Source organism: Melanotaenia boesemani, chromosome 24 (genome assembly GCF_017639745.1).
Source record: "Melanotaenia boesemani isolate fMelBoe1 chromosome 24, fMelBoe1.pri, whole genome shotgun sequence".
Classification (NCBI taxonomy): domain Eukaryota; kingdom Metazoa; phylum Chordata; class Actinopteri; order Atheriniformes; family Melanotaeniidae; genus Melanotaenia; species Melanotaenia boesemani.
Window position 1 is genome coordinate 23,874,826 of NC_055705.1, and position 23,198 is coordinate 23,898,023.

The 23,198-nt window shown below is 43.8% G+C and overlaps 1 protein-coding gene across 2 annotated transcripts in view; it reads right to left on the minus strand.

Moving 5' to 3' along the window:
- Window positions 1-21,938, minus strand: part of LOC121635905 (fidgetin-like) — a 53,749-nt gene extending 31,811 nt beyond the window's left edge. The window contains exons 1-3 of one of the 2 annotated variants that reach the window (XM_041979313.1): window positions 21,917-21,938; window positions 18,755-19,018; window positions 17,992-18,022 (exon numbers count right to left, since the gene is read on the minus strand). In XM_041979313.1, the coding sequence (XP_041835247.1) occupies window positions 17,992-18,016 (25 nt within the window). In that variant the 5' untranslated portion in view covers window positions 18,017-18,022; window positions 18,755-19,018; window positions 21,917-21,938. Of the gene's footprint in view, window positions 1-17,991; window positions 18,060-18,754; window positions 19,019-21,916 lie in introns of those variants that run through there. The other variant, XM_041979314.1, reaches the window with a different exon arrangement.
- Between the last annotated feature and the right edge of the window lie 1,260 nt (window positions 21,939-23,198).

The following is a 23,198-nucleotide window of genomic DNA, read 5'->3' on the forward strand; positions in this document are numbered from 1 at the left end:
TAGAGATTAACGCCGCCCTGAGTGATGCACGTGCAACGCTGCATATGTCCGTCTGCATGTGTGAATTACTGAGGACGCTCTGGCTGGGATAACCTCTACCCCAGACTGGAACCTGCAGGATCCTTCACGGTCCATGAGCGAAGGGTCTGATCTCGCACAGCTCATATAGATTCTGGCAAAAGTCAGCCTTCTCTCCTTTAATCAGTTTTAAAAATCATACTAAATGCTCAAAATTACAAACCGTCGATAACTTTGCAAAGACAAGAGCACCAGAAAGTTTCCTCAAATACAAAAAGACACCGTCTGTGTTCATGTTCAGTCATGAAGATTTCAGAGACTAATTAACCCATAAAATCTGCTCGATATTCAGCACCCCTGAGCTCCACCTCCTCCTCCACCAGCAGCGGTGGTGTGTTGATCTACAGAAGTTTTCCAGCATTTCTATCCGTCCAGGAGGTTTACAATCCAGCCACTAAATGTAGTTTTATTCAGAGATTCTATCTGGTAAATCCACAATGATCCATGATAACAGCATTATTTATCACATTTCATCATAAAAACATCACCATCACTACTATGTTGCTAAGAGACCTCTATTTAGACCTGGACATGATGATGAAGCCACTTCCTGTCAGACTTTCCACCAATCAGAGAGCTTAGATTGACGGTAACGTCCAATCAGGAGCAGCCAAAGATCAACCAGTGAGCAGAAAGTTCTATGTGTGTCTGAAAAGAAGAAAAATAATGCTCCTCTATGGCTGGAATAAAGCCAAGAAGACGTTTCTGATGCACGGTGGCGCCACAAAGCAGCTGAGCTGGAGTTGGTTTAGTGAGGATAGCAGGTAAATAGTAGCAGGAATAACTGGAAATGAGGAAAAAGTGGAAACATGGAAATAGTTTCTGTTGTGTGTTTGTTTCAATAACAATATTTTTTCTCCTGAAAGCCAAGACTTGAGAGAACGATGAGATGAGAAAAGGTTTGGTCACTGTTGGTCTGTGTGTTATTTCTACAAAGTTCTGTTAGTAATAAATTCTGTTTTCTTCTTCTGGTCGACTTTATGCTGTCCTGATCTTGAACTTTATATCAGAGTTTATTAATAAAGTGAGAATAAAGAGGAAACAGTGATATTGGTGGAGATGTGGAGGAAGGGAAGCCATGTGGACCCACGCGTCCCAGCAGCCCGTCATGCTCGCCTTCCTGCAGGTTCAGATGGAAGCTGTGTGCAGGTATGACACGAGTTTAAGCTGCCGGAGGTTTGTGGACACAAGTTAGAGAAGACATCTTTAAACCCACCGTGCCTTCGCATTATGCTGGAATTCACACAGGTTGTCTAAACAGTCAAACAGCGGATCGATAGGAACATCGATCCGTGGCATCGAGACTGAACTGGTCGTGTCGGGGGGGCAGAAGATTCTGACTAGAACTCTGCAGCAGTTGGCTGGAGGACGTACACACAGAAATGTTTGAATGCACAAGTCGGATTTACGAACATTTCTGCTGCGAGCCCACTCTGAGAGGAAGTCTGGTCTCCGTGGGACGTACAGGCCTTCACGACGACAGCAGTTCTCATCTCGTACGAGCAGATTCAGGTCCTGTCTGCTCCAGTCAGAGCAGTCTGCCGGCAGTTTGTCTCAAAGTGAGGGCATCCAGTCAGCTCCAGCAGCTGAATATAAAGCTGGCTGCCGCCACGTCTCCTCGCACTCAACTGACACAGTCGATAGCCCTGCATTATTCATGGGGACGGAGGCCGATGAGATGGCCTCTCGCTGAGGGCTGGATTTCAACAGTCCCAAACTTTACAGGGGCTGGCGGACGTGTGACACCTTCAACAACTGTTTATAGTCAGCAAAAATGACAACCTGAGGCACGAGAGAGGGCATGAAACTAAACGGGGGAGGGGAGGGAGGAATGTGTCAGCAAAAACAAATTTGGTTTTGAATGAGGCCGTTATTTTCCAAAAATATCCCGGCTCCGGCTGATAAACGACATTTTAGGGCTTTCTTGTTCAGCATCAAGTCAATAAACACTGATCACACAGTTAACATGAAATCCTGAAGCAAAAATGAAAAGAAAACAAATAAATGATTTTCATTCCACAGAGTAAAGACATCAATTAGCTAAACCGTGTCTGGTTCAAAAACAGAACAAGAAGGAGTAAATCAAACAAGTCGCAACGAGAACCAGACAATAAAGAACTTCAAGCTGCTTGATATCAGATCTCGGAGGAGAAATTTGATGGGCACCGATGAGCAGAAGGCATCTCGGGAGAATTGGACAAGGGAGAGATTTAATGTGATCATAGGGGACGCTCATCTTTCAGGGAACGGGGTAATAATGAGCAATCAATAACGTCCTTAACAGAGTTAGAGCGAGTGGCTGACAGCAGATGTAAGGCTCCAGCTAACAGGCTACGTCTGATCTCACGTTACCACACTGGATCTGGCTTCAACACGCACACACAGGCAGGAGCGTGCACGCACGGACACCGGCATATGGACCATCCATCCTCTTCCTCCTTTTTATATTCAGTATTCCTCATGCACGCCACACATGCGCTCTCCTTAGGTGACATCCAGCGGCATCATGTCATCGTCTGCAGATCGATAGCTGTAATCACATTCAGGGCTGATGAACATGCAGCAGGCTCTTCACGTGCACGGCGTCAGCTTATCTGCCGCCTGCTGATTTTTTAGGCTAAAATGAGAACCGGTGTTCGCTTTGCTGGCAGTGATAATAAAGAAACGCTCAGGTAAACAAAGCCGTGTCCAGCTGCTACTGCAAACAGAACAACCTCTTTAACTTTAATGATGTATTTAACAGAAATTAAATTAACTGGGACATGAAGACATAAATAAGAATTTAACAGGTGCTAGAAATATCAGAATTATGTTACACTTTTATTTAGGCTAACTGTTGTTCAAGCTAAGCTTTAGCAACTGTGCTAATTTTAGCTAAACAAGAGGAGGTGGTACAAACCTAAAGTCAGGCTTTTCATGCATATGGTTGGGAGTAGTGCACATATATTTAAGAAAGAAAAGTTGACAGTTTTTATTTGAAAATCTTGATATTACATCCTTATTTAAGCTAATCGTCATTCAGGCTAACCTTCTGTTAGCTACACAAGTGAAACTTATACTAATTGAAATTAAAGTCAAGCTTTACAACCTGTAAATGTGGGGATGGGAACACAGTTTATTTTATGACTGATATATAACAAACATTTAACAAGCCCTAATTATAATTAAACCCTAATGTCTTTAAGCGGACCATTGTTCAAGCTAATTTTTAGCAACACTGCTAACTTAGCTAAATAAAATCAGACCATCTCAATTTATGTCAAACTGTGGGATCATTTCAGATTATAACATTAAAATAAATGAAGTAGCACATAAATAAATTTAGAATAAAAACAAACTGAGCAACTCAGAAATTATGCATAGCTGATGCTAGCTGGTGTAAAAGTAAGACTTAGCTTTATGAAAATTGGTTATTATTATAAAAATCCATTTTATTATATTATATAATTTATATGAAATTTTTAAATAAAAAAACATTTCTTGCAGGTTCATCTGAATCAAGAAATAAATTGGTCAGACGCAAAATAAATAAATAAACTTAGGATGAGCTGAAAAAGAAAAGGAGGATAGAACAAAAATCTAAATGCTTTTAAATTTTGCCTCGTTTGTTATAAATTTCTCAAATTAGACAGTCAGTGTTTTTCCTGTTTTTATTTTCATCCAGACGTTTAGTTTATTTTACTGCTTTTTAAATTATGTTAAAAAACAAACATCTTTTTATGTTCTTAAGGCCACTTTCTAAGTTTAGAGGTTTAAAATCCAGATTTATTTAATTGCATTTGGCTACAAAAGTACCTTCATTCAACACACAGATTTGTGTGTTAGCAGGTTAAAGATTCGTACTAACGTTTGTTAAGTGGGTGAAGAGGAGCAGCCAGACTGGAGGAAGCAGCTGAGAACCAGATATAAACAGAACTCTGTATTTTTCTTCAGGTTTAGGAGGAAGAAAATCCAAAAGCTTGGCAACAGCTTGGATGCTGGTGTGTGTAAACCTGTAAGTATCCTCATGCATTAGCAGAGCATCGTATTTTACTAAACTGTTTGCTGTGAGCTACCTTTGTGTACGCCTACAAAAATTCACTTTTCATGACCGTACGCAGGACTGAAAAGAAGAAGGGATCTGATCAGGTGGAAGAGGTGCAGAGTGTATTTATAAAGAGATGAGTTGGGACATAAGATAAGGAGTGACTGCTGGCCGGCGCTGAGATGAATGTCATTCCTCCGCTCGGGTCCCACAGGGGAAATGAGTCAAGGCTGAGGAACTAAGAAGAGCCAGAAATTCCTGCTATGACATTTCCATTTTGGAGTTGTAGTATTTTCTGCTCATAAAGTAAACCAGCTTCTTTCAGGCCAGGAAAATGTGCCTGAACCTCTTCTTCACCTTTAGTTTTTCATAACTTGGTGAACACCTACTAATCAAACAGCAACCTGCACGCTTCCTGCAACTGAAGCTGATTGACATTCAGCCTATAAACGCTTCATTGTGTAAACAACATCATGCCCCGGCGCTTGTCAACAACTTGTACTAACAGCTGACCAGATGTGTCCAAGGGCTGCAGCGTCTCCTAGCAACAGTAAAAATGTTCTGGCACAACAAGGGAATCTGAAACCTGAGTACGGATTTCTACACTGCGTCCTTCCCAACGCGTTACCGGCCAGCCAAAGTTCAAATAACGCTGCTCCTGTAAATACAGGTTCAATCTCTTATGCAGCCTACCTGTTAGACTTCGTCAGGGCCCAGATTTACCCGAGCCTGCCAAGTCCCCCTCCATCCCCGCCTCCCCGTCTTGGCTTAATGACAACTTTAGCGCAGCCGCTCATCAGGTTGTTAGTTGCTGTGAATTTCTCAGACATGCTGCAGGCTTCTTTATCTCATCAGTCGGCCTGCAACGCTGCGCGGGAAGCGAGTGCGATGCTGCCAACAACATTCGTCTGTCAGGACACTCCAGCTCAGGCTGAGGCGAGGTGGATGAATTTACACCGTTTACAAGCTAAATCATTAGCAGAGCCTGTACAGGCTGGTTGGTTTGGAAAGTCAATCATCAAGGAATCATGGAAAAGGCTGTTTTTTCACCAGCCCTCCTCATTACGGTACTTTTTTTCTGCCCGTGTAAGAAAACAGACAGAAACAGACACACGGAGACAAAGACTGAGACAAACAGAGTGATGGGAGATGGAAGCTGTACAGAGAGATAGGGAAGGATGCTGGATGTGTGTTCTGCTTCCCAAGGGATCACTTACTCAGTATAGACACAGTACTGGAGGACAGAGCACAACAAGGGTTCATTGGCCAAAATCTCTCCTTTTTACACGCATATACACATGCAACCCCTCCAAGCAATATTCCTGTAAGCACTCGTCCACCGAGAGTTGCTGCATTGACTGAAGTGGAGAGGAGGAAGGAGTGTAAGAGGACGATAGAACGAGGGGTGGAGGGAGAAAATAAAAGCTGGGGGGGGTCAGGACGAAGCTGGAGGAGGAGTGTCCACCTGGATGGTGTCCAGGGGAATTAAACAGCCTGTTTGCTGCTCTCAGCCACGCCATGTTAGCCTAATGGTACGGACATGAAGCCAATTGATTTGTGGACCAATAGACCTGTCCCACAGCACAGGCAGATTACCTAGATCACTGGCTCGGCATCGAGCACACATCGCTTCTCATTCGCGCCCCACAGGCAGCAGCATGTGAACAGGGTTTAATGTGTGGGCAGGCTTGGATACGTGGACGCATGTAACCCATGTTTCCATTACAACGTGGGTAAATTCTCAATTTACAAATTATTAGAGCCTGTGACTTTTTTCAGCCAAATTTCTCTCGTGAAACTAACACAAACATGGAAGAAAAGAATAATTAGTTAAGAAAACATGTTACTTCAACAAGACCATGTCTGCTGAGGAGATTTTGTCATTTAAATAAATGATATGCTAATTCAGGTTAACAGGCTAATGCTAAATAAATCTGTAGCCATCATAAGTGGCAAACAGCTAGCACAAGTTTGACTTGCTACTCATTTCAGGATTCATTAAAAATGGTGTTAAAATTGTTTTGAACGTATAAACATAGGCCTTGGATCTGTGGACACACGTCTGAGCCACCAAGCTCCTGCTAAGCTACTAGATAGATAAAGACAAAACTGACCGGGACAAGTTAAAGAAAGTGTTGCTCTACCAGGCATTTGGTTTAAAAAGGATGAAAGTTGAGAAGTTTTTCTGCTTTTCAAATAAACACAAAGAATAATCTTATTAACACGGATTAGCAAAGTAAATGTAGCCATCATAGGTTGCTAACCGCTAACACATGTTTGACCTGCTACTTCTACAGAAGAAAAAGTGGATGGAAAATGTTGGTCCTTCTAAATGTTGTTTTGTACTGAACATACAGAAATATAAAGACTTTCTAGACCTGATGTCTTAGAAAGCTGCAAATAAAACCAACTTAAATGTGTCACTATGCTAGCTTGACCATTACAAAATGCATGCTAATAACTAAAACCATCTGCTGTATTGGTGACAATCCACAGATATAAGCTCATTGTAGAGTCTGATGTTTGAGAGAATTCAGGGAGAGATGCAGCTCTCCACACATCCCACATTAACACTGCACGCTAGATTGTTTTGAATTGAATGTGGCATCTGAATAAAAGAACTTGCTGCAGGACAATGAAAGACCACACACACTTGAAACTACAGTTATCCGTGTGTACGGTCAAATAGAGGGAATAATTCCACATTCTCCACAGTTTTCACTCATGTCACTGTCCCGCTTGATAAGCATGAAAATCCATTTATCTACAAAAGAACTGTATGGTCTGCACTGGACAATGTCTCTTTCATGGTCCCTTGCAGGCTCTTTTTTTAGTCCACAAAGCCACCCAACTGACTCCAGCACGTCTGTAATAGCCCACATTCATTTGATATAGACACATCAAGGGAGATGCTGCAGTGTTTCACCGTGCATTAAGAGGAGTGGGGCTGCTTCACAGAGGAAGCGATATGCTCTGAACATAAAAGAACAACGGATGCAAGGCAGATGCATTTAAGCCAAAACAGAGAAAGTGGACACCATGCTGGCCGGCATACGAGCGCATGTAGGCGTGAGTGGAAACACGGACAGAATCACACACACACACACACACACATCTTTTTACTCCACTCTTCCTGCTTGTGAGGGTTATTCCTGAGATGAGTGGGGTAGATCCAGACTTAGGCCTCAAAGGAGAAAGAGGAGGGGGAGCTGTCAGATTACAGATTAGGAGGCTGGGAAGTGGTGGGATTAAACATGCAGACTGAGGGTAGCCCAGCTCGTACAGCTCACGGCTTTAGTCCGGCGGATCCTCATCTGGTAGGATCCCTGGAAAAACTGCACTGACAACACAGTTTTAAATAATAACATACTGTTATTCACGGCATATCTAATCCAGACTGGCTGCAGAGGGCTTTACAACACGAGGCACAACATCCCGTGCGACTTTGGGATTAACAGTGATGCTACATCTTAACCACCCTCTGGCTAATGCAACTAATGAATGAGAAAATGCTAGCAGGCTAACAGCTTTAATTCTCCTTCACAGGCTATCGTGTTGCAGCCCGGAGACAGATCAATACCATTTGCTCAACACACAGGAGGCCTGGGAATCTATAAAAGGCCTTTTATTGAGTAATTAAACACCCATTACTGTCCCGTGCAGCCAAACAATAAATTTGATCAGCCTCTCAGGCGCAGATCCAGCATGATTAATACTCGGTGCATGCTCAACACAAAAGACAACGTTTTAGACCAGGTGTTGGAGCAGAAGACTCTGCTGCTTCAAGGATAAAGGCTGACTCCACTGCCTTGTTTTTAGGGAGCAGCGAGGAAGACTCTGGTGACCCACCTCTGCAGGCATGGGGTCAGATCTCACCTGCTTTCTGTTCAATCAGCTTTCAATCAATGGAAGAAAGACTTAAATACCTCCCAGAAATATCATTTTAAAACAGATGTTGCAGCTGCAGTCGGTGAAAACTAAATTCAGTTTGAAGCTGCTGCTGTTGGGACCTTCTCAATGCACATTAATTAATTTCTTAAAGACAAAACATCATTCTGAACACAATACAAGCAGCCTTAATTTCATCAACTAATAATTCGTAGAGATAAAACCTGATGCAAGATAAAAACTTTGCTTTCATCAGCCAATAAAACACAAGACAAAAACATTCTGACAGAGAAGATCCAGTCAGTGTGAAAACAACTAATTTAAAGCAACATTTGCACGTCGACCATCCTGGAATCCACGCTAAGCTAAGCATGCTAAAGCTAAGATGGTAGCATGAGCGGCGGCTTCTTTATTTAAAGCGACAAACTTGAAGGAAACCACAGCGGCCATGTTAAAGATGAGTGATCGACAGCTAATCCAGCGTCATCTTCTTCCACCTGTACAAACATTAAACATCTAAACTAGACTTTTGTTTTATCGCTCGTTCTCTTTTTTTCTTCCTTCAATAAAGTCTGCTTGTGTTTCTTCACTGAATCAGCCGCGGTGCAAAATTCAAAATGGCCGCTGTGTTCATATCCGTTAGTCTTTACCATCCCTGCTTATCGTGACCCAAAACCGGTCCAGGCAGATGGTCCTGGTTCTGATGGAGGTTTTCTTGGCTGGGTCATTATTTTTACGAACTGGTGAATATGAACAGTTCTTATAAGTTATTATAACTGGATTATAACTGGATTTTAACTGGATTATAACTGGATTATAACTGGATTTTCACTGGATTATAACTGGATTTTACCTGGATTATAACTGGATTTTCACTGGATTTTCACTGGATTATAACTGGATTATAACTGGATTTTAACTGGATTATAACTGGATTTTAACTGAATTATAACTGGATTTTAACTGGATTATAACTGGAGTTTAACTGAATTATAACTGGATTTTTACTGGATTTTAACTGAATTATAACTGGATTTTTACTGGATTTTAACTGGATTATAACTGGATTATAACTGGAGTTTAACTGAATTATAACTGGATTATAACTGGAGTTTAACTGAATTATAACTGGATTATAACTGGATTTTAACTGGATTATAACTGGATTATAACTGGATTTTAACTGGATTATAACTGGATTTTAACTGGATTTTAATTGGATTCTAACTGGAGTTTAACTGAATTATAACTGGATTTTAACTGGATTATAACTGGATTTTAACTGGATTATAACTGGATTTTAACTGGATTATAACTGGATTTTAACTGGATTTTAACTGGATTATAACTGGATTTTAACTGGATTATAACTGGATTTTAACTGGATTATAACTGGATTTTAACTGGATTATAACTGGATTTTAATTGGACTACAGTGAACAGGATTTAAATGGACTGCGTCTGTAAACTGAATTAAATTAATTATTGTTTATAATGAACTATTAATCAGACTTAAATTTAAAAAATGGAAACAAATAAGAATCAAACTTGATTTCTTGGGGACTTTTTCCTGTTCTGGGTAAAAACTGTGGAACAAACAGCAAAGATTCAAACCTGCTCAGCTGGTTTAACATTTTCTTCCTGGAACAGCTGAGCTATGCTGATCCTTGCTCTACAGCTACAGACCAGGTTGGTGTGTGACATAAATACACTGAAAAAACATAGACCATGGTCGACATTTTTCAATCTGTTATCAAACTTCTTTCAGGTTCGTAAGTCGTAACTTCCTGTTGTTTCCTAAACATCCGATGTTTGTTGAACATGTCGGTGCCTCTGAGCTTAGCTTTAGTTGCTAATGTGGGAGCTAACTTGAACATTTTACTTCGTTACTCCAACTTTAGCTGCTTGACGCCATGATTTTCTTTTGTTCCGCTCACTTCGGTGGCGTTCCAGTGGCGTGGTGGGCGGTCTGACGTCACGCATCAGGGGAGCAACACTGGAGGCACGAAGAAGACCAGAGCTCAGTGTCCCAGTTCTTCATCCTGAAAACTGCTCCGGTGTGGACGTCGCGTCATGATCGATCCATGTCCGGACTTTTTAAAGTCGAATGAATGATCATTTATTTAATATACAGTAATATCAGCCGTCATAAATATTATGTCCATTTAAAGAAAAGTGAAATAAAATGTTTATTTCTAAAATATAACTTTTAAAGTTGCATTAAGTTCTCAGCGTATTTAGTTTATATTTTAAAATGGTGCTGCTGTGGCAGATTAACCAGTAACTCGTTAACTTATGTGATTGTGTGGTATTTTGTTGTGTATTTTCCTCTTTAAACAGGGATGCATGTTATTACAGCTTTATGGAGCCTATTTAACAGAACTTTAATAATGTTGCACAACAATCAGTGTGTTCATTGGTAATGAAGCATTTCAAGCTTTAAGTGTAATTAACTGCTTTTTACTAAAAACACTGGCACGAAATAAAACACCACTGCTATGGTCCCCCCCCCCCCACACACACACACACGGGAGGCGGGCCGGGGTGGTGGTGGCCCTCGGGAGCTGTGGTTGGCGTCCCTTATTTTTACTTCTAAACTTTGGCCCCCTGAGCTAGCGGAAATTATCCCAAATGCACATGTGAACATCGTACTTATACACTGCAGTAATTTATCAATCATTGTTACTTCCCACTACAATATACCAGACTTACGGTGTCACATCTACCCATAAACGTTGTTCATGGCATGAAGGGGCCCCAAAACTTATTCTGCTTAAGGCCCAATGAAGTCTAGAGCCGGCTCTGTCAGAAATAAATCAAATATACGGGTGTACACGCGGAGCCTTCAGAGTATTGGGGATAAATGTGCTTGTGTTAATTAGATTATGCTGTTTACATGACATACATGAATAATCTGATAACTCCAGATAATTCATGTAAACGCGCCATAATCGGGCCAACGTAAACAACGAAGGTCGGATGGGAAATATAACCCGATGGCATAATGACAGAAATGCAAGGGAAACTTAAAATATTCAGATTTTTTCTCTCTTTCCATTTGATTCATTGAAACTGACACTAAAACAAAATTCAGTCATAAAAGTTTAAAACTAAATCAAATAAAAAAACTAAGCTTATTTTTCTAGTCTAAACGTTGATGCTGCTGAACCAGTCGCTTTACTTTAACCCTTTCTGAGCAAATTCAGACTTTTTTTATTTCCCCAACGTCCTTTTCTACGCTCAGAAACCTGTTACAATCCCATCCTTGTTGGAGAATATTTAGCAGTGTTGAGCCAACAATATGGCATCTGGGTGATTCTCCTAAATATGAATGGCCCATTCACGGGGCTCAATGCAGTCGCTTGGCAGCGCCTTCCTTCCCCTCCCTCCTGCATACTCAAAACAATATTCAGCACAGCAGTCTTGGCACTTTTCCCCGAAATCAACAAAAGAGGAACTCGAAACTGTCCCTGAAACCCTCAAAGCATTAAGCCTCTGTGAGATGCAAGTACTTGGCACAAGCAAAGCGATTTAACGACAATGGACAAATCATACAGCGCTTTGTGAGGTTTAGGGGATACAATAGCACTCCGTTTCCAAAGCACACATTAGTAAGCATGTCATTGGGCCCCCTGGGGGATGTGAGCAGCCTAGAGGATTGTGCAGTGAAGAGGATAAATATATGTTACTGGGCAAGGAGATGGAGCGGTGCCAGCGCCCCTCCTTCGCTCCACACATCGTGGATTACAGTGTGAGGAATACATTAATAGAATAATCTCCAGACCACACAAACTCAACCCATTTGGCTTGTTAAGTGTACACATTGCATCACAACCAAAATCAATTTACAACCATTTAGCAGAGCTCAGGAGGTGCGGACGAGGAGAGATCCTCGCCTTCCAACCCAGCAGAACAGAAAGAAGAAAAGCAGAGAGAAACTTGTTATAAATGTGTGGCGCTTGCAGCCATGCTGACCCCTGAGCGCTAAACAAAACCAGCAACGGACCAGCAGACACCCACTCAAAAGTCAATACCATGCGCGCCTCCTCTTCCTCTTGTATGGTTAATGCATGATGCCAGGTAGGAGACAGACGGAGAGCAGCATCTCATTATGCGCTGCGTGCTATCATTAGCTAGCTACCACATGTGTCCGTCCTGCCAGCAGAGTCATACATCCTAACACTCGCCTGCTTCCTGTGGGCCAACACACACCCACAGCAAGCACCCAAAGCATGATCACACGTATGCATAGCAACGCCGTCCTTCCCAGCAGGCCCGGCTTCATCACCACACACATTCATCCACCTCGTTTCTGCTGCTCTGGCTTCTAGAATCACTCTGAAACCTAGAAAAGCTCAACCAAGCCGAACACTCAGAGATTCACATGAAATTTCACAACAACTAAAAATCCACGTTGCTTTAAATAAAGAGGCAGGAAGTCGTCGCTCGTCCAGCTTCTCCACGTTTATTTCTACAAACACCACAAATTTTAGACGTTTACCCAGAATAACAACATCTCAGGAACGAGCCTCTGAGACGTTTAACGAGAAGAAACCAGCATCTATAAGCTGGAGGTCCGGGTCCCGCCGGGCAACAGGTCCAGGTCCCTGGTTGGCAAGTCTACGTTCAGACTTTTCTCCGGCTCTGGAAGACGCTTCCGGAAACAAGCTCCAACTAAAATCAAAGGTTAAATGCTGGTTCCAAGACCAGCGAAGCTGGACTGGTCTTACTGGTTTCCTGGTTATCTGGTCTTCCTGGTTGTCTGGTCTTACTGGTCTGTCTGGTTTTACTGGTCTTCCTGGTTTCCTGGTCTTACTGGTTTCCTGGTTGTCTGGTCTTACTGGTCTTCCTGGTTTTCCTGGTTTCCTGGTCTTACTGGTCTTCCTGGTTGTCTGGTCTTACTGGTCTTCCTGGTTTCCTGGTCTTGCTGGTTTTCTGGTCTTACTGGTTTCCTGGTTGTCTGGTCTTACTGGTTTCCTGGTCTTACTGGTGTCCCGGTCTTACTGGTGTCCTGGTCTTACTGGTTGTCTGGTCTTACTGGTTGTCTGGTCTTACTGGTTGTCTGGTCTTACTGGTGTCCTGGTCTTACTGGTGTCCTGGTTATACTGGGTGTCCTGGTCTTGCTGGTGTCCTGGTCTTACTGGTTTCCTGGTCTTACTGGTGTACTGGTCTTACTGGTGTCCTGGTCTTACTGGTTTCCTGATCTTACTGGTCTTACTGGTTTCCTGGTCTTACTGGTGTCCTGGTCTTCCTGGTTTCCTGATCTTACTGGTGTCCTGGTCTTACTGGTGTCTTGGTCTTACTGGTTTCCTGGTCTTACCGGTGTCCTGGTCTTACTGGTTTCCTGGTGTCCTGGTCTTACTGGTTTCCTGATCTTACTGGTCTTACTGGTTTTCTGGTCTTACTGGTTTCCTGATCTTACTGGTCTTACTGGTTTCCTGGTCTTACTGGTGTCCTGGTCTTACTGGTTTCCTGGTCTTACTGGTTTCCTGGTCTTACTGGTGTCCTGGTCTTACTGGTGTCCTGGTCTTACTGGTTTCCTGGTCTTACCGGTGTCCTGGTCTTACTGGTTTCCTGGTTTCCTGGTGTCCCGGTCTTACTGGTGTCCTGGTCTTACTGGTTTCCTGGTGTCCTGGTCTTACTGTTTTCCTGGTCTTACTGGTTTCCTGGTTTCCTGGTCTTACTGGTTTCCTGGTGTCCTGGTCTTACTGGTTTCCTGGTGTCCTGGTCTTACTGGTTTCCTGGTGTCCTGGTCTTACTGGTGTCCTGGTCTTACTGGTTTCCTGGTCTTACTGGTTTCCTGGTTGTACTGGTTTCCTGGTTTCCTGGTGTCCTGGTCTTACTGGTTTCCTGGTTTCCTGGTGTCCTGGTCTTGCTGGTTTCCTGGTTTACTGGTGTGTGTTATTCCGCTGTGATACGGTTTTTTTATGTTTAAGTTTATTGTTCTGTTATTCATATAAAAGCCGAACTGGGACCAGAGTCCCGTTCTAGTCTTTGTCCTGAAAATGTCCCCATTTTAATAAACTGCTGTTCTGTTTCATCATTACATCAGAATAACGATCAATGACGTATAGGCATCAGTCCTGTTTGAAAATATTGATCCGACTTTGAAGCATTAGGCATAAATCAGACTGTAAATCTTTATTTTAACTTAAGAGGAAAAATATTTGTTTTGCGGCTCTAAATGGGAGGAAGGTTCACGTTTGCCTTTTTTTTCTTTTCCATGAAGTGAAGATTTAAAACTCATTCAGTCTGTTTTTCTAATTCCTTCCTATTTTAGCCTTAAATCAGCTGTGAGCGGTCTCATATCGACCCCTGATCCTGAATCCGATTCAACATCCGGATCAAACAGAAACAAATTTCTCATCTTGGGCTAAAAAAGATGAAAATTTATTAAAACCACCTTTAGCTGCACACACGGAGTTTGCTCTCATTCCCAGTTCGTGTCTTTTTTTATGGTGTCAGAGACGTGTTTCTAAACGTCGCCGTGGAAACGTGGAAGATGGGTCGGCGTTTGTATGGCCTGAACGGCTCCTTTTCTTGCTGTTTTATTCAAATAAAAAGGTTTGGATTTCTGTAGACGGTGTTCAGAGGCAGCATGGATGTTAAACTACAGCAATGGAAATTCAGTTCGTACGTTTTGCTTTAGATTTTTAACCCTCCATGAGCAGTCATGGTCCGTCAACCTCACATGGATGGACCACGTGAAACCTGACCTGATGGCTTCAATCTGACAGCACAGAAACATTTGCTGGATCCAAGTGTAAAGGTGGGATGACCAGCGGGGACATTTCTTTACATATTTTTGTCTTTTTCATCATTTAATCACAGAAAAACAAAATGCCCTTAAGATTTGAGGATTTCTGTGAATTTAAAAAGCAGGTTAAAGGAAAAATAACCAGCAGATCATGGTTATTTTTATATTATGGAGACAACACAGTTTTTAGGATAAATCTGAAGTATTAGACGGCCAAAAAAAGCTCAGAAACCCTGAGGGTTACAGGAAGAGGCCTGAGGATTAGAGCTGGAACAAATGATCCCGATGCAGCATCCACATGAACGAGGAAGAACGCAGGATGCTCTTTACTCTGTAGTATGAAAATAAAAAGGAAGATTTGGATGTTATTTAAAAGAAATGGTGCAGATGAAACGCAGACTTAACTTTTTCTCCTAAAAGGAAGATGTCTGAAGAAGCGACCCATCAGCATCGATCCAGCATCGACGCCGGAGACATAAAACCAACGAAGTAATAAATAATAAGGCTGGTTTTACGTCTCTTTTCCATGATGTGAGCATCTTAAAGCTCAGTTTCTTCATCTTTTAGCTGCCTCTCGAGGTTTGATGAGAAAGAAAATGATTGTGTTAAATCAGGACGTGACATCGTCTCGATCGAACTGAAATCAAATTACAGCAAAAATATCAAACGTGTGATTTACAACCCGACTGAATTTGTCTCCTTTACTGGATAAAACGGAGAATTTTACTGAAAAGTGATGCAGCAGCAGAGCCGGATCCATCTCCAGAGGCCAGAGGAAGCTCAGTGATGCTGAGCCACACGCCCAGCCACTCAGCATCCTTTGTGTCCATCCCTGGCAGCCCTCCAAGCTCAAACACACAAACACACACTCATTCCCTCCCAGCCAGCGGGCCATTGTTTGCGACACCTTCGCCGCCTTGCAGGCAGAGAAAAAGCCAACAGCAGCGTCGCCAAGTTACTTTCCCGCTCGTCGCTAATCAAGACGTTTTAAAGCGAACCTCGGACTGGTGGGGGAGGCGGGGGTGTCATGGCGAAGCTCCCTGGTCACCCTGGACACCTGACAGTCACCCGAATTTAAAAAAAAGCTCTCAGCGACGTCCTCCATCAGCCGCCATAACAGGCCAGCTCCTGCATGTCATCATGGCTTTAACCTCATTAGAAACGGGCTCCGTGTAAAGATGAGCTGCACGTCGTCGTGCAGGTTCGGGCCTGAAATGTTCCACCGTTTCCTGTTTTAATAAGTCCTCAGCACATTTAACGCTTCCACACACCAAACGTTTTATTATCTGGCGGAGAATCCGGGGCCATGGGTGGCGAGAGGACGGCGAGGTGAGGGGGGTCTGCTTAAAATTCAGAAACAAGGCAGCGGATTGCAAAGAGGAGGGAATGAAAATATAAAATAGCTGCTGCTTTGATTTGATTAAAAGCAACTAAAGTGACTCATTACATAAAAAGAGACTTCAAACGTTTTGAGTTCAAAGACGCTTTAACGGCAGAACTAACATGGAAATGGATTTCACGCCGCCGCTGGTCTGCGGTTGGTTCGGGTTTTTCTACTCGATCGGCGACCTGAGCCGACCCCGACGTCGCCATCATCTGCCGAGGATGATGATGAAACCTGAGTCGTCCAGTCGGATCACCTGGAATCAGATTGTTAGATCTGACCGCTCAAACTTTTATTTACACCTGAAAAGACTTGATCTGGAAAAGAAGCAGCAGCCTGTGGTGCAGAGGAAGGCGAGGCAGGAGGTGGACGGGGGGTCACGGGGTCAAGGATTTTCAGGAATTGGTGGAGAAGCTCAGGCTGCAGCGGCGCTACCAACAGCTGCTCGCCATCTCTGGGAAAAAGAAGGAAGTTGGATCAGTGAGGAAGAGGAGGTGGGGGTGGGAACAAAGACGACGCAGCCCGGCTACAGTCAGCTGACACAAAGCCGGCTCCGTCTTCTGGGACAGAGAGGAGCGAAGCAAGTGGACAAAGAGTGAAATGGATGAGAGACAAGACGGGCTGACGCTCTGTCGTCGACGGCAATGGGGGGGGTGAACAGACAAACAGGTCCGACAGGGATTTGTTGTATTTGCATCGGTGGGCTCCCATGGGGGTCCTGCTCCGCTCGGCGAGCCCACAGCACAAAAGATAACACTTAACATATTTACTAAGAGATGACTGGATGTGCTTCTGTCTTCCTCACGAGTCCCCCGGGGGCCGGCTGGACGGCACGCCGGCGCTCCGGGACGGTGAAACAGCTTTTAATGGTAAACATTACAGAGTGATAGAAAGTGTCAGGATAATTTATTTATACGTCCCCGCTGGGAGTCGCTCGGCCACCCTCACAGCACCCCGGCTCTCTCTGTTCATTTCACTCCGGGTTAAGATAAATAAAGACACTTTTTCTTCTTCTGTCTCTATTATCCGTCCTCTCTCGGCCCCTATTAGCTGTGCTGGGGGGTCTAACAGAGATGTGCATAACGGGGGGGTTATTACTGCTGTCACACTGAAACACATGCAAACGTTTCCACACCACAGGTTGCATTTCACATCTGATTCAAGTGCTGCAGAAACAAGAGGAAGCAGCATATTAATGCGTACGGAGAGGGATCAGGATCAGAAAGGTGAGAGGTTGGATCCCGGAAAACCGCTGCTAAAATAAACCTGGAAGTTTTAGACATGAAGGCGGCGGCTTGTTGCACCTAGTTCTGCAGAAAACATGCGACCATGCTGCAGCAAATGCATCAGTTTTACAAAAATAAAGCAAAAGATAAATAAATATAAGTCACTTTTACCACTTTTACAGGCAACAAACAAAACCTTTTTGAGCAAACTTCTGATAAATAAGAAAATTCTGCAGAAACAGACGAAGAGCTGCAGAAAAAAATCCAAACGTTTGGTTTTTTTTTTTTACTTTGCAATAACCGAGGCCTCCAATATTATCACACACACCATGTCTCCTGCATCTGAAACAATATTCTAACAAATTACGTCTTTATTTAAAAAATCTAATCTAATTAGAGCATCTGTAATTTAAAATTTAGACACCAAGTATTAATTAATTCCAGATTTTATGGCAGATAAAACATGACAGATGAAATTCTCAGTATTTATAACTTTAATAATTTGAATTTCTAAAAGAAAATTACGATAATTTAAAGTTTTAAGGAGTGTTTTTCGCCTGCTGCACAATCTGATTTTTACATTTTTAGGGGGAAAAAAAGTGAAAGCAAATTGTGGAAGTAAAATCAGCCTTACCATAGACGCTGCTGCTGCTGATCATGTCGGGCTGGAGGAAGGAAAAGGAAGCAGAGATGAGAGCACTGGGGTTAATTTATGCACCAAAAAGCCAAAGAGAAAAGCTTTACATGGCAAAGACAGCCTGTTCGCTTTGCAGCGCTACTGGATTTCAAGCCGTGCAGAAAGTGGGCCTGCAAGTGTTTGGAGGAGCAACTCAATAGGAGAGAAATCTAACCTACATGCATCTCATTAGAAAGTGGAGCCCGGGATGATGAGAGGAGGAGGAGGAGGAGGAGGAGGAGGAAGGGTGTAAAATCAACTGGTGCGGATCAAGTCTGCGGAGTTAAATCTGCTCATTTCGCCTAAAAATGTCCAGAAATGAGAAATAAAAGCAGCGTCGCTGCTGAAGAACCAACTTGTTGTTACCGCCTCACGGAAGCTGCAGGAGCCTCAGGCTGCACGCAACTTGGACATTTTCCCTTTTTTTTTATTAAAAAAAAAAAAAAAAAAAAAAAAAAAAAAGCCTCCCTCGTTTACGGGGCGCGCGGACAGCGCAGCGCACGGACCGCGCAGGTCCGTGCCCGCTCCGCTGCAATCATTTAACGCGGCGCAGGTGCGCTCCTTCCAAAGGAAAACAGGAGCGTGCTTTTACGCGGAAATTCTCGCGCGTGCACCCTTTGCAAATAAAGGACAAACTTGTCAAATCCCAAACTGTACATGCATCATTCCCAGGCGTGTGCGCGGACCGCTCCGTCTGGCTGCAGACGCAGCGGATCCTTACCTGGAGATTTTGCTGCCTCTTTTGCTTCTTCTTCTTTCCCCTTTTGGTGACCTCTCACGTGGGGGAGTTAGGGTCGCATCGATCCCGATGAGGCGCTCTGCGGATGAATGCGGTGTCGAGGTTAAGCCGGGTTACGCGCGAGCTGAAACCATCCCAAGTTAACGCAGGAAACACTGACCACAGCCACTGCCATGTTGGAATTTCACCAGCCCTGAACAGCTGCTGCTCAGACTGACCAGTACTGTGCCCACTGCGCATGCGCTCCTGGGAAAGAAGAGGGGGTTGTAGGGGGGAGAGGGAGAGAAAATGTCCAATTATTGCCTATAAGGTTATCGTGAGCAGCTGGTTTGTATGGAGACATGAGAGAAGGAGGAAAAGAAAGAATGAAGACGTCAGCGTCTCTGATGGATTTTATTTAAAAGTTAAGAAATGTGATCAACTTAATAAATTCCAGACAATCCTCCTTGTAGCACGTGCTGATATGTACTCTACATCTCTCCGTGATAATTATAGCAGCTAATATGGAATTAGAAGTTGAGGCTCTAATTAGACTGGAACTGCCCCAGTTAGTGTTTTATCAAAGCAGCAGCAAGAAGAGCAGCTTTACACCAAATATCAAAGATGGAGGATCGTCTGTCTCATCAGGCGGAAACCTGTCAAAAATCTGTCTTTATGCTGGATTATATTCCCCCATCTGATAAAACAAGCAGGTGGTGTATAATACATTTATACATGTTTGGAAATCAGACACTCCAGTGTATATATATATGTGTATATATATATATATATATGTGTGTGTGTGTGTGTGTGTGTTCCCAGGCCAGCCGAGAGATGTAGTCCATCCAGTGTGTCCTGGGTCTTCCCTGGGGCCTCTTTCCGGTGGGACGTGCCCGGAACACCTCAGCAGGGAGGCGTCCAGGAGGCATCCTAACCAGATGCCCGAGCCACCTCATCTGGCTCCTCTCGATGTGGAGGAGCAGCGACTCTACTCTGAGCCCCTCCCGGATCACCGAGCTTCTTACCCTATCTCTAAGGGAGAGCCCGGCCACCCTGCACAGAAAACATTTGCAGCTGCTTGGACTCGCGATCTTGTTCTTTCAGTCACTACCCACAGCTCGTCACCATGACAGACCGATGCAGAGTCCGCATCACTGCGGACGCTGCACCGATCCGCCTGTCCATCTCCCGCTCCATCCTTCCCTCACTCATGAACAAGACCCCGAGATACGTGAACTCCTCCACTTGGGGCAGGACCCTATTGCAGACCCGGAGAGAGCACTCCACCCTTCTCCGGCTCAGGACCTTGCTCCAGTGAGAGCTGAAGATCATGGCCCGTTGAACCAATAGAATCAAATCATCTGCAAAGAGCAGAGACCCAATCCTGAGGCCACTGGACAGGATCCCCTCGACACCTTGGCTGCGCCTAGAAATTCTGTCCATAAAGGTTATGAACAGAATCGGTGACAAAGGGCAGCCTTGGCAGAGTCCAACCCACACTGGAAACGATTCAGATTTACTGCTGGTGATGCAGACCAAGCTCTGACACCAGTCGTACAGGGACCACACAGCTCGTACAAGCTGGTCCAGCACTGCTTGCCCCTCCTGAGAAGCTGGATGGTGGACAAAAACCTTCTCAAAGCCGTCTGAAAGTCATTCTCCATGGCCTCTACAAACTCCTTCCATGCCCGAGTTTTTGCCTTAGTGACCGCTGAAGCTGCGCTCCGCTTAGCCCGCCGATACCCATCAGCTGCCTCTGGAGTCCCACAGGCCAAAAAGGCCTGATAGGACTCCTTCTTCAGCTTGATGGTATCCCTTACTGCCGGTGTCCACCAACGAGTTTGGGGGTTACCGCCACGACAGGCACCGACGACCTTACGGCCACAGCTGCGGCTGGCCGCCTCGACAATAGAGACATGAAACACAGCCCACTCAGACTCAATGTCCCCCGCCTCACCTGGGACATGGTTGAAACTCAGCCGGAGATGGGAGTTGAAACTCTTTCTAACAGGGGACTCTGCCAGACGTTCCCAGCAGACCCTCACAACACGCTTGGGTCTGCCAGGCCTGACCGGCATCCTCCCCCACCATCTGAGCCAACTCACCACCAGGTGGTGATCAATTGACAGCTCCGCCCCTCTCCTCACCCGAGTGTGCAGAACATGCAGCCGCAAGTCCGATGATACGAATACAAAGTCGATCATCGAACTGCGGCCTAGAGTGTCCTGGTGCCAAGTGCACATGTGGACACCCTTATGCCTGAACAAGGTGTTCGTTATGGACAATCCATGACAAGCACAAAAACAAAACACCACTCGGATTTAGATTAGGGGGGCCGTTCCTCCCAATCACGCCCCTCCAAGTCTTGCTGTCATTGCCCACTTGAGCATTGAAGTCCTCCAGCAGAACGAGGGAGTCCCCGGAAGGAGTGCTCTCCAACACCCCCTCCAAGAACTTCAAAAAGGGTGGGTACTCTGAACTACTATTTGGTGCATAAGCACAAACAACAGTCAGGACCCGTCCCCCCACCCGAAGGCGGGGGGAGGCTACCCTTTTGTCCACCGGGGTAAACCCCAACGTACAGGCGCCAAGTTGGGGGGCAATGAGCATGCCCACACCTGCTCGGCGCCTCTCACCGGGAGCAACTCCAGAATGGAAGAGGGTCCAGCTCCTCTCGAGGACAGTGGTTCCAGAGCCCAAGCCGTGCATCGAGGTGAGTCCAACTATATCTAGCCGGAACCACTCAACCTCGCGCACCAGCTCAGGCTCCTTCCCCGCCAGAGAGGTGACATTCCACGTCCCTAGAGCTAGCTTTTGCAGCCGAGGATCAGACCGCCAGGGTCCCCGCCTCTGGCAGCTGCCCAGCTCTACCCTCAACAGCTCTAATTATGTATGAATATAAATAAATACATACATACAGATACATATGTATATAATATACATGTATATATTGTGTGTGTGTGAATATATATATATATATATATATATATATATATATAGAGAGAGAGAGAGAGAGAGAGAGAGAGAGAGAGAGATTTATATATATATATATATATATATATATATATTAACATACATGATTAGACCTGTTCTGGGGAGGATCCATCCTTCCATCAGACCTGTTTCCACTGATCTTCAGTTCTTGTGTCATGTGGCAAACCTTACCGTTTTCTGGCCTCTTCACAGCCACGTTTCCATGGAGACCATTTCTGATGAGGCTTCGGCCAGCAGTAGATGGATCAGCTGAAGGTCCAGATGCATCTCTTAGGTCCTGGTTCAGGTCTTTGGGAACACTTGCTGCTAGAATGATGCTGTTCTCTGATCTTTGCTGGTTTTACAGATGAAACTAAGAAAAGAAACGGTTGATTTTTTTAATAACTGCAGCAGAGTTTTTCATCTCGCAGAATTAATGCCAAAATTGTCAAATAAGACTTGAAACTGTTATAAATAAATAAATGTTTGGTTACAAGGACTGGAATAAAATGAGTTAAAAATTATAAAGAGAAAACCTCTGAAAGACCTTCAGAAATCTTGAACATCTACTGCTCAGCACGACTTTAAAAATACAATAAAATCTGGCCGATTGGAAGCCAAACAAAAAAAGAGGTGGGTCATCTTCTTTTCACACTACTGCACAATCCCACAGTTTATTCATAAAGCTTATTTTCCATTTCTAAATTTAAATCATCAGCTACAATACAAAACTCAGAATTGCAAATAAAGCCAGTTAATGATCGTGTAGCTAATTATTATTATTATTACCATTATTATTATTATTATTAATATTATGAGCTGGTCCTGAACATGACTGGAAACTGGACATATAAGGGCTCCATACATCAGCTCTGAGTTATATTTCAGCTCTTTCTCCTCTAATTTCCATACTGAAGGCAAAAGGCATCATTGGAGTGTGTTGAATATGCAGTGTTGCTATAAAAGGCTCCCACACAGGTGTGGACGGGCTTGTATGAAGATACTTTCAGGTTTTAGATTCGTGACGTATGTGTGTGTTTGAAGATTTAACGACAACATAAATCTAAATAGATTTTAACTCATTAGCCATCGGAGAGGTAATGATGTAAGACCCCACTAATGAGCTTAAACTCTTAATTTGAATAGGAGGGGGGTAGACGAACACACACACACACATATATACACACATGCAAATACAGTATATATATACACACATATATATACATATATATGTATATATATATATATATATATAATAGAATAGAATAGAAATACTTTATTAATCCCTTTGGAGAGTCCTCAGGGAAATTTGGGGATACACACACACACACACACACACACACACACACACATATATTTTAATCGCATTGTTACACGAAAAGTGTCTCTTTGCTTTAAAAGAAGGCCTACAGTTATATAAAGAAAATTTAGTAAATTGTGTTTAAAAACACTAAATCAGGGTCTCCAACCTGCA